This window comes from Pleurodeles waltl, chromosome 6, assembly GCF_031143425.1.
Source record: "Pleurodeles waltl isolate 20211129_DDA chromosome 6, aPleWal1.hap1.20221129, whole genome shotgun sequence".
Taxonomy (NCBI): domain Eukaryota; kingdom Metazoa; phylum Chordata; class Amphibia; order Caudata; family Salamandridae; genus Pleurodeles; species Pleurodeles waltl.
The window spans coordinates 1449531262-1449546555 of NC_090445.1; the positions used below are offsets into that span (position 1 = coordinate 1449531262).

The following is a 15294-nucleotide window of genomic DNA, read 5'->3' on the forward strand; positions in this document are numbered from 1 at the left end:
AGAGTTTGTTTTTTTAGAAGTGGCTTTGCCCTGGGTGGATTCCAGCAAAATATATAAGAATACACAGCTTCAAATGAAAAAAAAAAAGAACTTTGCCAAATTCCGTCAATGGAAAGTAAATGTTCACCACCAGTAATAGAAATGTGAGTGTTAAAAAAAATTAAATAGATATCATTGGCAGGGACAAAATCAATACACATTGGTGAACAAATGACAAAAAAGCTCGAAAAAGAGAACAGAAAACATAGTAAGCCAGAAAAACGATAAATTGTTCGTGATGCATGAGCTATAAAATGCAATATAATTTATGACGAATAAAGAATCACATAGAAGGTACAGGTTGTGTGACACCACCTGATAAAATATTTTTGAAAACTGGAATAATTAAGAAAAAAATTGGGATGCCTACTGATGTCCTTATTAAAAGTCAAATGCAATAGGAGTATCCCTAGCAAGTTTAGTAATAATCTATAATTTTGACAGAAAATAAATCAATAATTTTTATACACTATTCTGTCCACACAATATTTTTGCTTTTGATATTTTGTCAGTGATCCAGTGAGTGATCACAATATGCATCCACTAAGTCAAAGACAAAAGCTGCATATCTTGCTAAGATACACTTAAAGACTAGCAGTGGTGTCAAAACACAGCCTATTGTCAAAGGTATTTTTGTCTCTCTACATAGATTTCTGGCTGCATGTGTTGATATTAAATGTTCTCCAAAAGATATTGAGGCGGTGCACATCAATTTCCTCTTTTGTACACCACAGTCGCAAACAATTATGCAAGACCAACTTTATGAGAAGCGGTGGTCGAACAAAGTGTGATCTGCCATGTGAGTTTGAGGATTCCTACAAACACACAATTTTGTGGACATTCAAAACTCCTCTCTGTCCCTTTTCATTTATGTAAATGCCCTAATAGTTAACTGGGTGCGGGACTGAAGAAAATTCCGTTGGGGTTGGAAAGTTCAATGGAATATCTACAAACATTGTGGGGGAGTCTAAGGGTAGTTCTGCATGGGGAATATGTTTTTCCAATAAAGAAAAAAAAATGCAATTGCACAGTGGGGCTGCCTTTCTCGAATGAGGAACTGTACCGTATGTACTCCTAGAGCCTTCAAACTGGTGCAGCTTTCAAAGGTTACTGTTAGAAAGTCTGGGAATAGGAAAAAAGTGTAAATGCGCATGCAAGTGGAGATGTAAATCTCTGCACATACTTCTACAATTGTTTTATGAAATTTGCCCACACTTTTGATAGAGTATCAATAAAAGATGCCAAAAGAATTGAATAAGTAAAATCAGAACCCAGCTATAAGAAGACAAAAAACTCAAAGATCCAACATATGAAATGCTAAATGGAGAAAAATCTAATTGTTGAATTTCTGCGACTTTCAAATCTTACCTTAAAAAACCTTGGGCTAGATGTACGTCACATTTTACAGGTCCGAAACGGCCGTTTGTGACCGGTAAAATGCATATATTCCAATGTAACAAACCTATTTTGCGACCAATTACCGACTCGCAAAATAGGGTTTGTGAGTCACTATTAGGAAGTGATGTATAAAGGGCGTCCTTGCCTAATAGTGAGTCACAATGGTATGTATGAATGTTTTGCTACAGGGAATGCGGTTGCAAAACATTCACAGATTACCACCAATTTGAAATTGGTGGTAAGCCATACGCAAACGGGAAGGGGTCCCCAAGGGACACTTTCCACTTTGGGAATGGGGATACCAACATTTTTTAATAGCAGGCAGCGGCCCCACTGACAACTGCCTACTCTTAAAAAATGAAAAGAAGACTTTTAATTTTTATTTTTGAAATGCATCCCATTGTCTTTTAAGAAAACGGGCTGCAGTAAAAAAAAAAAAACTGCTTTATTTAAAAGGCATTCACAGACATGGTGGTCTGCTGACCACAGCAGGCCACCATCCATATGAGTGCTGGCGGCCATTGTCAATGGGTCACAAATTGAGTCCTGCCGCATAAATATTAAAGAGGCAGGTCCCTAGAGACCCATTTGGAAATCGCAAACAGTGTCTGTAGTAGGCCGCACACGAGACACCCTAGCACAGAACACACGGACACTATGGGGATGCACACGTGGAGTTTGCCTTGCGCAGCCCCAACTTTATTTTATAAACTCCTGTCGCGCTCCGCCCCTGCGCTCTGCAAAGGCAACAAAGTATAGGAGAGCCCGAGTGGCTCTCTACAGTGTCTATGATACTGTTGTACATCAGAGTTTGCAACTAGCAATTTGCAAATCGCTAAAATTCGCTGAATGTGAAATGCAACCTCTGATGGTCGTACATCTGGCCCTTAGCTCATTAATTCTGATTTACTATGATTAATCCCAAATCTCGGTACCAAAGAATTCAAAACACCTGTAAAAATGAAATGGCCAAGAATAATCAGAAATGAAAGCACAAGTTTTCTCACATACCAATGGACATCAAAATCCAAACAAATTATTCAGTTATTTGGGCTGCACATGTAGGATGATGTTGAATAAAGGTATTTTCATTTAAAAATACTTACAGTTTGTACAAACACAAATGTGTGTGGGGTGTGTACACACAGAAAGTATATGTGTGGTACGTATTTTTCATTCATACAGTGTCACGAACAGGCTCAGGTTTTGCAGACATAAGTGGTACTGCTTAATACACATGACAGTCACGTACCACTGTTAGCTTGCTCGGCTCGGCTGTGTAAACATATGAAGGACAAAAAAGGAGTGCAAATCATACAACAACACTATTCTTCCTTAGTATGTGAAGTCCGTCATCCGCAACAGTCATCCCAGACTATAGCTTCTCCAAATGTTACGCTTTGGCGAGTCCTGGGCTAATGAAAGTGAACAACATTCTGCACAACGGGAGGGTGTGAGACTGATGAAAGCTATGTGACTCAAACCGCAAGAGATCCCACAAGCACTGAAACAGTAACCGATAGTTATCTCCAAGACACGTGACCCAGGAAGAACACAGGAGGTGAGTGTTCATAGGCCAGGTGGACGGCATGGCCAGTGGCAGCAGCAGGAAGTTGAGCAAAAAATAAGGGCAAAAAAAACGAAGGCCACCGGAGAGAGGACCACTGACTTATTGGATACCCACAGAACGTGGCAGAAAATCTGTAGTAGGGTGGGCACCCACTCAAGTCAAAGGGACAGAGGTGCAACCTGAAACAACAGAAAGTGCATACTTAAAAGCGAGGGCTGGCTAATGTCTCCATCCCCCTGCAATAGGTGAAGACATCCGGCAGAGTGCTGCTTGCTAGCAAGAGAATGAGAGTGCTAAGAAGGCATGGGTAGCACCTGCCATAGGAACCACAACAGCACAAGACAGGCGGAGCAATGAGATGGTAACAAGAGACGCAGTCACTTCTCTAAGTGCGACGGGGTCCCAGGGCTAATTACCTGCTTTATAAATGACATTGGCCAAGGTGCTCAAGATGATGAGTCAGCGAAGATGAGCAGCAGAAAGCCCATTGATTGGGGAAGTTGTACCAGAGAGTTTAGGCTGCAAGACTGAGGTGGAGACCACCGAGGAAGGGGAATAAGATTCCACCAGTGATGACTGGCTGGAGGAAGGTTCACTGAATAAGTCCTGGGTGAGACAGAATGCCGTGAAGGCATGATAATAGAGTGGATAGGGTGACCACCTGGCATTGAGGCAAATTCTGGACAGGACTGAAAAAATTCAGGACAAAGGGTCAAAATTCAGGACAGAAATTCAGGACAAAGGGTCAAAATTCAGGACAAAAATTCAAGAACAAACGTCAGTTTTACAGACACACGCAAGAGAGGCCATGCCTCACTATGTTGTCAGTGCATTTATTTACTATTTTTTAACATAGCACTATTTATTCACTGTGGACCTTTTGTGATTGCCTCCTGGTATGCTACATTCAGGTGTCACATTACGTCCTTGTTCAGTAGTAAATTAATGCCCTTCAGTACTGCAGCAAGGCCATCACCCCTACCCAAATCTACCCGATCTTCCCTGAAGAGAAAGTAACAGCAACATTTTGATTATTTTTCTGAACATTTTAAAACCCCTGGCAAACAGTTTGGGACACATTAAGGTAATTAACCTTATGCTAGTTTAAACAAATTGAACAAAAACATCTGGCTTACCCCAACCGCCCATGGACTTTCAACCTAATGTTTTTTTAAGGAGGCAGGGCAGATGGTGTGGGTGACAGTCTCACACCTAGGGGCATATTTATACTCCGTTTGCGCCGGATTTGCGTCGTTTTTTTTTATGCAATTCCGACGCAAAACTAACTCCATATTTATACTTTGGCGTTAGACGTGTCTAGCGCCAAAGACCATGGAGTTTGCGTCATTTTTTAGCGTGGACACCTACTTTGCGTTAATGTGATGCAAGGTAGGCGTTCACGTCTAGAAAATTGACTCCGAGGCATGTGCGCCGTATTTACACTCCCGGGCAAAATTCACGCCCGGGAGTGGGCGGGTCAAAAAAAATGACGTACGGCCGCTTTTGCGCCGTTTTTTAGCGACTGGAAAAGGCAGGCGTTAAGGGACCTGTGGGCTCTGAAGGAGCCCAGAGGTGCCCTCCCATGCCCCCAGGGACACCCCCTGTCACCCTTGCCCACCCCAGGAGGAAACAGTGCCAACAAGGAAGATATTCATAGGATTTGGGCGCTCACAGTAAGTCCATCAAATAACAACACATTATGTTCATGGCACGGTGCTTTCGACAAGAGGATCTCCCTCAATCCTCCAATGTTTCCAGAGAAACACAATTGAATAAGAACAGGTGTCGTAGCACTCGTGATATAAAGTTAGAAGTTATTCATATGTCCCGTCTCCTTCGTAAATTGACAACCAACTTGTGTTTGTATCAAAGTCCATTTTTATTCATAATGTTCTGATATCCTCCATAGGAACAGCCAACACGTGTTTCATCCTCTGAGAAGTATCTCTCATTAAGGACTTCATCAGGGCTTATTGTAATTAATATGTTCAAAATAATCATATCGTTGAGGTAGTCTCCGTTTATATCTCTTGTACGAGAATCAATCAAAGTAAGTATGGGAAAGAGAAACCGCGCGGTCCCATTCACCCCGCAGCGTTCCCGAATCTTATGGCCGCATTGTATCAAAACTAACTCCATATTTATACTTTGGCGTTAGACGCGTCTAGCGCCAAAGTCCATGGAGTTTGTGTAATTTTTTAGCGTGGACACCTACTTTGCGTTAATGAGATGCAAGGTAGGCGTGCACGTCTAAAAAATTGACTCCGAGGCATGTGCGCCGTATTTACACTGCCGGGCAAAATTCACGCCCGGGAGTGGGCGGGTCAAAAAAAATGACGTACGCCCGCTTTTGCGCCGTTTTTTAGCGCCTGGAAAAGGCAGGCGTTAAGGGACCTGTGGGCTCTGAAGGAGCCCAGAGGTGCCCTCCCATGCCCCCAGGGACACCCCCTGTCGCCCTTGCCCACCCCAGGAGGACGCCTAAGGATGAAGGGACCCATTTTGCCTCAGCCTGACTTGCCCCATTTTTTGGCGCCCAAGCTCCATATTCCCCTACGCCGGCGCTGCCTGGTGTACGTCATTTTTTTTTATGCACACCAGGCAGCGCCGCCGGCTAACGTCATTGAATAAATACGGCACCCGCATGGCGCTTCAGAATGGCGTTAGCCAGCGCTAATTGTTTTGACGCAAAACTGCGTTAGCGCAGTTTTGCGTCAAAAAGTATAAATATGGCCCCTAGTGATTAATATCTACCATTCTTACACTGATTTCCAGGATGAAAATCTCGGCAGAGCGAACGGTCCCTCCAAGCCCAGTTTGCTTTTTGGTCTTCTCTTCTGCTTTCTGTAAAGGCCACGTGGCACTAGTGAAGATGGTGTGCTACCCCAATAATAGTATTTTTTGCAATCCTTCCCCTGTTCGTCCTTCATTCCTTCTTCAGATAGGCCACACATCTGATATGGTCACTGTGGCGCCATCGGGAGCTCTTTCCACTCTAAAGCTGACTTCAAAGTAAGAGGATTTATGCAAAATTCTTGCTGGATATTGGGGTTAGGCAAGAGTTTTTCCTATCAAATGACAACATTTAAATAAACTTCAGAATATATCAGAATTAAAAGTACAAATCAAGCACATTTTTGTTCATTCTGAACTGTGCTGGAAACAAATACCTTTACATGATTAAAACAAATCATTGCATTAGGTGATGCAATTTCCACACATCATCGTCCTTGCACAGTATAGTTTGATTTGAAAAACTGTATATCTGTGCAAATGTAATGGTCATTTCAATCAAAAAGGTGTTTTCTTTAATGGCAGTGTGTTAGCATATCATCCATACTGCACTCCAGTCTGCTCTGCACCACTACACGCCACTACACCCTACTCTGTGTCACTCTACTTTACTCCACGCCATGCCACTGCACTCTTCTCCATTCGGAACCACTCCACATTCTGCCACTGCACTCTATGCTACTTCACACTATGCCTCTCTACTCCCCTCTGTACTACTCTACTCTATGCCACTGCACTTTACGCCTCTCTACACCACTGCGCTCTGCTCGTCTGCACGCCATACCACTCCAGTCTAGGCAACACCAATCTAATCCGCACAACTCCACTCTCTGCCACTCTGCAACACTTCACTGTACGCCACTGCACTCTAAGCTAATACACTCTATGCTAATGCACTTTACTCTGTAACACTTAACTCTATGCCACTGCACTCTACATCAATACACTGTACATCATTCTAATCTACTCTGCACCTCTGCACTCTATGCCACGGCACTCTACACTACTTTACTCTATGCCATCACACTCTATGCCACTTTATGCAACTCCACTATAACCTGCACCTCTCCACTCTAAGCCATCTCACTCTACTGTGAAATAATCTACTTTATGCCACTGCACTCTACCCTGCACCTCTCCACTCTATGCAACTGCACTCTACTCTGAAACAATCTATTCTACGCCACTGTACTCTATACCACTCTGACCACTGCACTCTAGTTCGATGCACTCTACACCACTGCAAGCAGACACTCTGCAACACTGCACTGGTCGCCACTATACTCTACACCACTCTGCTCTGTACTACTGTATTCTGCACCAATATACTCTATTTAACTGCATTCTATGCCACTCTACTCGGCCCAATGCCACTCTATGCAACTGCACTCTGCACCAGTGCACTCTAAACAACTGCACTGTATGCCACTGCCCTTTACTCTGCACCACTGTACTCCATGTCACTGTTCTCTGTACCACTTTACACCACTGCACTGACACTCTACTCTCCAACTCTGCACTCTACATCACTCTATTCTATACCACTGCACTCTAGGCAATATACTCTACTCTACACCACTCTACAATACTCCACTCTGCACCACTCTACACCACTGCACTCTATGCCACATGAGTCTACTCTGCACTCTAAGACACTGCACCACTCTGCATTACTGCACTCTCTGCTACTCTATTGTATGCCACTCTACTCCACTGCACTCTATGTAACTCTACCCCATGCCACTCTATGCCACTGCACTCTGTGCCAATGCACTGTACACAACTGCACTGTACGCCACTGCCCTCTACTCTGTACCACTGAACTCTACGCCACTGCTCTCTGTGCCACTCTACTCCACTCAACATCACTGCACTGACACTCTGCTCTGCAGCGTTGCACTCTCCACCACTGTACTATACACCAATGTACTATGTACTACTGCCTTCTATGCCACTACACTCTATGCCACTGCACTCTATGCCACTGCACTCTATGCCACTCTACTCTGCATCACTCCACTCGACAGCACTTTGCTCTACTCTGCACCACTCGACACTACGCCACTGCACTCCCTGCAACGTGAGTCTACTCTGCAATCTATGCCACTGCACCACTCTACACTACTGCTCTCTGCCACTCTAATGCATGCCACTCTACTCCACTGCACTCTATGCCACTCTACTCTGTCCCATGCCACTCCATGCCACTGCACTCTAAACCACTGCACTGTACGCCACTGCCCTCTACTCTGTACCACTGTACTCTATGCCACTGCTCTGTGCCATTCTACTCCACCCAACATCACTGCACTGACACTCTACTCTGCAGTGTTGCATTCTCCACCACCGTACTATACACCAATGTACTATGTACTACTGCATTCTATGCCACTGCACTCTATGCCACTCTACTCTGCATCACTCCACTCTACAGCACTTTGCCCTACTCTGCACCACTCTACACTACACGACTGCACTCCCTGCAACGTGAGTCTACTCTGCAATCTATGCCATTGCACCACTCTACACTACTGCTCTCTCTGCCACTCTATTGTATGCCACTCTACTCCACTGCACTCTATGCCACTCCATGCCACTGCACTCTAAACCACTGCACTCTACGCTAACGTACTCTAAACAACTGCACTGTACTTTGAACCACTGGGCTCTACGCCACTGCTCCTATGCTACTCTACTCCACTCCACACCACTATGCCACTAACTTTAAGCCATGCTGAACAGCAGCTACTCTGGTGTATAAAATGGCTAATAGCTAAAACACATTAGCAAAGCCAATAACTCTTTCGTAGATGAGACCTATTGCTTTGCAAATGTTTGTTAGTACTACGAGGTACCGAAGTACCTAAAAGAACTGTGAAAAATACAATTACATCACAATAAAGGCTGCTACAAAATGCGCAAACACATTGTGGTTAAATAAATAAAAAAGTGCTTCTCAAATACAGATTTGAAAAATATACAGTTTATACATAGTACTAAAAAATGTATAACACTCCATTAAAACCACACACTCCACAGCTCACCTTGGAACACCATTACAATACCTCACCAAAAGAAATATCTTTGCCACCAGAAAACTTCAAGTGACTCCTTTTAGTAAAGACAATGCAGGTTTTCAAGTCCTTTTATATTTGCAGATTTACCAGTTGAGCACATTTGCATATCTTTAGGGAAGGAGACCCCCTGGCAAGAAGGTCTGATTCTTATCTGTCTGCCCCTCCCTCAGAGCGCAGGAGACTCCCTGCCTTCCAGCCCAGCTGGGGAAACTGATCTGCCCGTAATTTCGCCCTGCCTCCGTTGCCCTTTAGGTGAAAGGCTAAAATTACGGACAAATGCCGTCTGTTAAAGCTTTCATCACGGACAACGGACAGCAGGGCGAAATTACGGACAGTCCGTGAAATTTACGGACTGGTGGTCACCCTAAGAGTGGAGCAAGACAAGGAATGGGAAAAGTGGTCCCCTCTGCTAAGGGTGGAGAGATCTGGAAGGGACTGGACTGGTCTAGGCTTTTCACAGAAATAAAGAGTAGAAGAAGGGCTATGATCATGGCTCCCATGCAAATCTTTGAAATTTGGCCGACGTGGGACAAAAGGCAGCTGACGATGGACCTCAGAGACAATGGGCACAGCAGGTATTAAACAACAACATTATTACATCACTTCAGAGGGTCTAACTAAATAAAACCAAATGGGACTTTAATGCAAAAAAGCAACTAATGTGAAAAAAGAGACACCATGTAAACTTGAATCGAAAAGCTTAATTATAAAGAAAAAATCATTAAGTATAAATAGTAAGTAATTGAAGAATATAGTGCTCACTGCGCAAGGTGAACAAACAGGGCATGTGATATATACAAGTTACCAATATATTAAGACATAACATATATAGACTCAAAGAACAAGTTGCAGCGCAGCATTGGTATTTTTGTCGTTTAATTTGTCCCTGTATATATGTGCGACATGCGTCGACAGCTTTCTGACCCAATTCTGAGTAAAGGGTCATCATCAGGATGTTAATAATGGGTCTGAGCATAATTGATTATGGTTGATGTATTCTTGGCATCGATTAACTAAGGGAATTTAGTAGTAAGGCAGTTCGAACCAAAATATGATTTGGACCAGGTAGTTGAAGGCAGAATAAGGGCCATATTTATACTTTTCGACGCACAACTGCGCCAACGCAGTTGTGAGTCAAAAAATCTAACGCCGGCTAACGCCATTCTGAAGCACCATGCGGGCGCCGTATTTATTCAATGACGTCAGCCGGCGTTAGCCGGCGGAGCTGCCTGGTGTTCATCAAAGTATGGAGATTGGGCGCCAAAAAATGGGGCAAGTCAGGCTGAGGCAAAATTTTCGCCTCAACCCGATTTGCGCCATTTTTTTTAACTCCCAACCCCCATTGAAATGACTCCTGTCTTAGCAAAGACAGGAGTCATGCCCCCTTGCCCAATGGCCATGCCCAGGGGACTTCTGTCATGGTCATTGGGCATAGTGGCATGTAGGGTGGCACAAATCAGGCCCCCCTATGCCACAATACAAAAAAAAAAAAAATTACTTACCTGAACTTACCTTATGTTCCCTGGGATGGGTCCCTCCATCCTTAGGCGTCCTCCTGGGGTGGGCAAGGGTGACAGGGGGGGGCCCTGGGGGCATGGGAGGGCACCTCTGGGCTCCTTCCGAGCCCACAGGTCCCTTAACGCCTGCCCTGACCAGGCGCTAAAAAACGACGCAAAAGTGGCTGGACGTCATTTTTTTTGACCCGCCCACTCCCGGGCGTGATTTTTGCCCGGGAGTGTAAACACGGCGCACATGCTTCGGAGTCAATTTTTTAGACGCGAACGCCTACCTTGCATATCATTAACGCAAAGTAGGTGTCCACGCTAAAAAGTGGTGCAAACTCCATGGACTTTGGCGCTAGACGCGTCTAACGCCAGAGTATAAATATGGAGTTAGTTTTGCACGGAATTTGCGTAAAACAAAACGACGCAAATCCGGCGCAAACGGAGTATAAATATGGCCCTAAGTATTTTACAAGAAAAACCGACTGAACTCACCCATCAACTAAACAGATGACGATTACTCAACTATCAGTGATTAACTCAATAGGGGCCAAGGTGTCCCTTCCATGCAAGTGCCTCAGTTACAACACAGGTGGTTTTACATTCTGATAATGAGCGTCTAGTGCGCTGCGTTATTCAGAGAGGTTAATATTCTGTAAATTGGTGCAAGAAGCAAAGAAGTCGTCCACACAGGTCCCCGAAGACACATGGGGGCAAATTTATGAAAAGTGGCTCATCATGTCATGATGCGCCACTTGGCTTGCATCTCTTTGCATCCCCCCTAACTCCACCACATGTGCACTGTATATTTATGATACAGCACACCATGGCGCATGTTAGGGAACTAGCATCAAAAATATTGACACTATTTTGGCGCTTTGGAGGATTAGCACCAAAAATCTTGACGTTAATCCTGCAAAGTGAAAGGAGGCCCATTGAAAACAATGGGAGCATCATTTTAATGCCTGTCTCAGGTAGGGCATTAAAAATTATGCTAAAAATGGCGCTGAGGAATCTCATAGATTCTATTGCGCCATTTTTCTCGGCATCCTAATGCTGGAATGCCCACCTTGCATACATTATGCCCGGCATAGGCATGATGTGGTGCAAGGGGTTAAAAGTGGCACAATGCAAGCATTACATCACTTTGAAAATATGGCGCAGTGTTTTTGCCAAGCTAATGCCACATGAGCGTAAATAAAATTATGCTAATGTGGCGCAAGGTTGCACTAGAGGCTTCCTAAATCTGGCCCATTGATTGGAGTAGGGCACGTTCTTGAGATGCAGTGACGCAAAATGGCAAGGAATTTGAGGTGCTTCAAAGCAAGCAGAAGTTATGATATTAAAGTTATTGCAGACTTGATGGGGAAATGTGCAGTCCCAGCCACCATTGCAGGAAAAATACCAGTGACTGCTTTCTATAGTTTTCCTGGATCAGAAAACCAAGTGGATGGGAGTTCAGCTAAACCTTAAGGGAAGGATTTTCAAGGGAAAGGGATAAAATCAGACAACTGAAAAACTATTACTGTTCTCATTGTGAGAATACTAGTGGCACACGTGAGATCTTGAGCTCATCTGCTTGGAAGTCGATCTAAACTTTGATAAGATTGTATTTATTTCTAGTATATAGAAAATAACAGGAATGGAAAGGTGAAAGTGTGGATCTGCGGACAATCCATTGTGAAATGCCAATGTGTAAACACAAGTTGTCAGTATTCCAGAAAACAGCCAGGGCTAAGTTATTATTATTATGAGCAAGTCACTGCACAATGGTCAGGTCAAGGGGCAATGAGATTGGGGCAGATGCTTCTGGTGCTGTGGGAACTTGCAGGGAGAATGACTATCAATATCATACACTTGGGAGACAGTGATGTAGAGTGGCAGATGGACATTGAACTAATAAAAAATGATGAAGAGGAATGTGAGGGCCAAGGAGTGGGTGATTGGCAGGAATCATGAGGAACCATCTGTTGACAATGAGAATCTGGGGAGGGACCGGGAAACTGGTTGTCTTTAACGTTGCAAGAAAAAAATGAAAGGGCAAACGTAAGAATTTTACAAAGCACACAGGTTTGTATGTGTGTTGATTCATCATGTGGGTGTAAGGTACAAGCACCAGATATTGGGGGTCATTACAACATTGGCGGGCGGCTACAGCCGCCCGCCAAGCTGTAACCGCCGTGAGGCCGCCAATGCGGCCGCACTCCCGCGGTCCCCATTACAACATCCCCGCTGGGCCGGCGGGGATTCGGCCGCAACATAGGAGCCGGCTCCTAATGGAGCCAGCGGTGTTGCGGCCGTGCGAAGGGTGCAGTTGCACCGGTCGCGCTTTTCACTGTCTGCTATGCAGACGGTGAAAAGCTGCACGTGCCCTGTTAGGGGGCCCCTGCACTGCCCATGCCAGTGGCATGGGCAGTGCAGGGGCCCCCAGGGGCCCCAGGACTCCCCTTACCGTCAGCCTCTTCCTGGCGGTGCAAACCACCAGAAACAGGCTGGCGGTAGGGGAGTCATAATCCGCAGGGCAGCGCTGCAAGCAGCTACCGCCGCGGTCATAATATGGGTCTCCGTACCGCCAGCCTGTTGGCGGTACGGACGCCACTTTAGCCCTGGCGACCCCCATTGTTTCGGTATGACGAGATCCATTTGTCACTCTTGCAGAACAGAAGCACATCACAAATGTGATGGAGGCAGTGGAAGAATGGTTCATGAGGCAGAAAGGAAGGAGGGACACAAAAACACCTTAGTATGAAGCATTTCTGGTGAAAGAAAGGCCCTGGAAAAGTAAAATGGACATGGTGGAGAGTGTTGAAGGCCCAGAAAGGATGGAGATGATGTAAAGAGGGCAGCTCTGCGCTTGGAGGGTGCATGTTGGCTGAGATATATGATGTTTAAATTCAGGATGGCAGAAAAGAAAAAAAGGTGCTTTGTAGTCGTTAAATGGTAGGCCTACCAAAAGTTAAAGCTAAAGGAACAGACCACTGAATTGAGGTAAATAGACGAGGAAAGAGAACTTTAGAAGCAAGTAGGAGGGTGGGTTGAGTTGATTAGTTATCATAACGAATGGGCATTTCAGTAGGTAAGGATGTGGTCAAGAATATTTTACTGTAAGGTCGCCCAGCTTCCGCAACAAAAGCAACATCTGAGTTTACATAGGACAATATCTGGTCAGAGAAAATAAAGTAAGACTTTCCTTTCCATTGCTTTCAGCCTGGCTCGAACAAGGTCTTAAGGAACATATATTAAAAGTCCACAAAAACCTTCAAGCTGCCACTGGATGAAGCTCAGCTGACAAGGATTTTAAATCAGTGTTTTGTAAATATCGTCTTGTTGCTAACAATGGCAACGTGTTTATCATTAAGAACCACAGTACATCATAAAACCTATAATGTAAAATACATTCCAATGTAAAACACACAGTACCATGCTTTATGACAAGCATGATAATCCATAGTTTGAATGGCTTCAGTCATTTGATATCCCAAACTCAGGAGATCACATAGTAATATTGAAATTTAAGCCCCCTGGCACCCTGCCATACCCTCTCCCGACAGTACCGTGTTAGGGGACAAATATGCCCAGCACTAGAGGTCACTGGATGAAATTGGACCAATGCAAATAACTTAAAATATTTGAAGTAGAGATATAATGCAAAGAAATGATCACTTTCATCAGATATGTAAGTACTGTACCACTGTCAGCTTGTCAACAATCTGAAAGGTATACAATGAAGACACTTTTTCTTTCTTTTTATTCTGAGATGAAAAATCTACCACAATGGAGAACCTAAGATCTGTTTTAGGGAGATGACTTGGGGTGCAGTACAAATTTTTCCTTACTGCCAGGGCACGTGAAGGTCAGAATGAAAGGAGAAGCACCATACAGGACTTGTCCCGAAGAAATGTCTTTTCATGTCTTTCATTTTTTCAGATCCCATCCCCAGAAATGTTTGAGGATATGATAAAGTATTCTTTCCACACGGATGTGTTTGAGAACAACGTCGGCTATCTGCGTTTCGACATGTTCGGAGACATGGAGCTCATTCTTCAGGTGTCAGACCTCCTGGTCAAGCATGTGTGGGAGAAAATTGTGCACACAGATTTTTTAATTATTGACTTGAGGTAAGTGACCACAGTAAATACAACGTGTAATGTTTGTTTAGGGTCCAGTGTCACATATTTCTGGCCACAGGTGTGCTTCTCAAATCACATCACCACATCACCATTCTGATCTGAACATGAACCACGCGATGAAGTGAAGCAACACACAGTAATTTTAATATATAAAACGAAAATTAAGAAATAATTTCTGAGTAATTCACAATCTACTCGCCCCAAAAGATTCTTTGGACAACTTCACCAATGTTCTTTGCTTCCCTTGTTCATCCTTGTATCCCTCTTGGTCTTCCTAGAGGAATTAATCGGTGCACACCTACAGAACCCTTCTCTTACCCACTACAGTGCAGTCCACTTTAAGTACACTCAATATTTCACTCCATTGACAAACTGTATGAGTACTACAAGGGCGAAGTCTTAAAAATTAATTGATGAATGACTATCCTGAAATATTGATTTTACTTTCTGTGCATTTCTATCAACAAGGGTTTTAGGAGCATATACTACTAAGAATCCACAGGGCATGCCACATGCCTCTTTCCTGCCACTTATGCCCTGGAAAGTAGTCTCCGACTTTACTCTTGTTTATTTGGTGCATTTGTCCAAAGATTATTGCTTTCCAAAAAAGCAGTTGTATAAAGATGAAGCAGAAATAAGGGAAGCGAAATAATAACTTTGAGGAAAAACAGACACTCTGGTCTTCAGAAAATGTAAAAATAATGCGCTATGGTATTGAAATGTATCTCTCAAGGGCTGGTTTTTAATCCTTCCTTGCAAAGCCCTGCAAAAATGGTTTCAATGTTTGC

The 15294-nt window shown here is 44.0% G+C and overlaps 1 protein-coding gene across 1 annotated transcript in view; it reads left to right on the forward strand.

The window, feature by feature from the left end:
• RBP3 (retinol binding protein 3) overlaps window positions 1-15294 on the forward strand; it is a 53854-nt gene that overhangs the window by 11370 nt on the left and 27190 nt on the right. Inside the window, exon 2 of the mRNA XM_069240898.1 lies at window positions 14304-14494. Within this exon, the coding sequence (XP_069096999.1) occupies window positions 14304-14494 (191 nt within the window). The remainder of the gene's footprint in view (window positions 1-14303; window positions 14495-15294) is intronic.